Source organism: Eimeria tenella, genomic scaffold, assembly GCF_000499545.2.
Source record: "Eimeria tenella Houghton genomic scaffold, Eth_scaff4068, whole genome shotgun sequence".
Lineage (NCBI taxonomy): Eukaryota > Apicomplexa > Conoidasida > Eucoccidiorida > Eimeriidae > Eimeria > Eimeria tenella.
This window is the reverse complement of record NW_013544983.1, coordinates 1-2434: the sequence shown is the minus strand read 5'-3', so window position 1 is coordinate 2434 and position 2434 is coordinate 1. Positions and strand designations below refer to the sequence as shown.

General features: G+C 55.8%; 1 protein-coding gene across 1 annotated transcript; it reads right to left on the bottom strand.

The window, feature by feature from the left end:
• Positions 1 to 219: 219 nt before the first annotated feature.
• Positions 220 to 1536, bottom strand: ETH_00040165 (uncharacterized protein; the record flags this gene model as incomplete). Its single annotated transcript, XM_013379845.1, has 3 exons — positions 220 to 660; positions 974 to 1323; positions 1527 to 1536. 3 exons carry the CDS (start codon positions 1534 to 1536, stop codon positions 220 to 222), a joined length of 801 nt encoding a protein of 266 aa, XP_013235299.1.
• Positions 1537 to 2434: the final 898 nt, after the last annotated feature.

Below are 2434 nucleotides of genomic sequence, written 5' to 3'. Positions count from 1 at the left end.
GCTAGCTAGCTACTCACTAGCTGCTAGCTAGCTACTCACTAGCTGCTAGCTAGCAGCTAGCTAGTAGCTAGCTAGTAGCTAGCTAGCTGTTGGCCATAGCGTTTCTTGTGGCCGTGTTTGGGACCAGTAACAAAAGCAGCTAACGGCAGACAGCAGCAGCGGCAGCAGCTTTAGCAGCAGCAGCAGCACTAGCAGCAGCAGCAGCAGCAAATGTATTAATTAAACTTGTCTTACTGGGAGCGCTTCGGCCTTGTGCAGCAGCTGCTGCGCCTCAGCAGCTTTGGTCTGAAAAAGAGCAGCAAGGATTTGTCCCTCGAGTGCTGTTTGCTGCTGCTGAGGGGCTGCAGCAGCAGCAGCAGCAGCAGCAGCAAATTCGCGCTGCGCCTCTGCTGGCCGCCCCGAAAGCAGCAGCAGCCAGGCAACTTGCTGCTGATACTGCAGCAGCAAATCAGCAGCAGCAGGATCTTTTGCTGCCAGCAATTTTGCTGCTCCAACCCGCACTAGAGACAACGCCTCCTCTACCACGTCCTGGCCTTCCCCTCTGCTGCTGCTGCTGCTGCTGCTGCGGGAGTCGCAGCTGCTGCAGTCGTTGTAAGTCCAGCTGCAGCAGCAAATTATGGCTTTCGAAGCTTCCAGGCAAAATTTAAAGCCAACAGTAGTCTCCGCGCGCAGCAGACACAAACCACAGACACTGCTGCTGCTGCTGCTGCTGTTGCTGCTGCTGCTGCAGCTGTGTCGCAGCAGCGACGCCCCAAGAGTGCAGCAGCAGCAGCAGCAGCAGCGACACCGGAAGCAGCAAAATGGCAGCGGCAGACAGCGGCAGAGGCAGTGTGCGCAGCAGCAGGGCAGCAGCAGCAGCAAGAGAATAAACGAATAAGCAAAAAGACGGCAGCAGCAGCAGATGCAGCAGCAGCAGCAACCGGGGCTGCAGCGCATGGATGTGGGTCTGCAGCAGCAATGAGGCAGCGCTCACATTTGCCTTGAGAGCTTTCGTTAGGCTGCGAATGGCCTTGCTGCTGCTGCTGCTGCTGCTGCTGCTGTTGCTGCTATTTTCCTCGAGTGTCTCGTTTGTCTCCTCTCCGGCGCAGAGCCGCAGCAGCAGCAGCAGCAAAGAAGCAGGTCTTTCCAGCTGTCCCTTTCCCCTTGGAGTGTGGGGTGCAGCAGCTGCAGCAGCAGCAGCAGGAGCAGCAGGAGTCACGGTAGCAGCAGCAGCAGCTGCTGCTGCTGCTTCGCCCCAGCGAGCCAGGGACAGCAGCAGCGCAGCACGCTGGAGAGCAGCAGCAGCAAACCAGGGCTCTCTTGTCTCCAAGTCTTTAAGAGTCTCTAAAGCCTAATCAGCAGCAATTAAAACAAATAAAACAAAACAAAACAAAAACAAATAATCTAAAGTTTAATTACCTTTTGCTTTTTTCTTTTGCTGCTAAAGCCCCCAGCTGTACAGACAGCTGCGGGCTTCGGGTGTACAGGCAGCTGTGTGGGGTGTGGGGTGTATAGGCAGCTCTGTGAGGCGCGAGGTGTACAGACACCTGAAGCCATTGTCTCCTTCTTTTGTGGATTTCCGAAAGTCCAAAATAAATAAGAACAGAAGAAGTCCCTTTAATTGAATAGAGACTTTGCTGCTGCGCCTTCAGGAAGCACTGTTCTGCTGCTGCCAGCCGCTGCTGCTGCTGCTGCTGCTGCTGCTGCTGCTGCTGCTGCTGCGGGGAAGCAGCTGCATGCAGCCCCAAGTGCAGCCAGCCCTCCAGGCAGCAGCTTTCTTCTGTCTCCACCTCTATCTCCTGAGGAGACACGTGGCCTCTGGCCCTAAACCCTAAACCCTAAACCCTAGAGTTTGAATCCTAAACGCTAATCCCCAAACCCTAAACCCTAAGCGCTGTGTCCTTCATTGTAAACCCTAAACCCTTAACCCTAGGCCTGTTGGCTTTGGCTTTTTTCGGATGTTTCAGGGTGAGGCTAGAACTAGGGTTTAGGGTTTAGGGTTTAGGGTTTAGAGTGCCTGCAGCAAAGCTTGAGCTGCTGCTAGGTCTCCGAGGTGCAGCAGCGCCGTTGCTGCCAGCAAACGGCTTTCATCACTTGCTGCTGCAGCAGAAGGGCCAGAAGAGTAGCCTTCCCTGCAGCAGTAGCAGCAGCAGCAGCAGCAGCAGCAGAAGCAGCAGCAGCATGAGGTTGAGTAACAGCAACTGCTAAAGTCGCAGTGCAGTAGGTGGGTGCATGAGCTGTAGCAGCAGCCACAGCAGCAGCAGCAGCAGCAGCAGCAGCAGCAGCAGCAGTTGTTTTTGGTTTGCTGCTGCTCACTCAGCTGCTTCAGGTTTTCGTCTCTTTAAAATTGTCCTGCGGACGCACTCCACAGGCAGCAGCAGCAGCTGCCCCCCATCCTCCCCCTGCTGCTGCTGCTGCTGCTGCTGCTGCAGCGCGTCGAGGGCGCGCAGCGCCT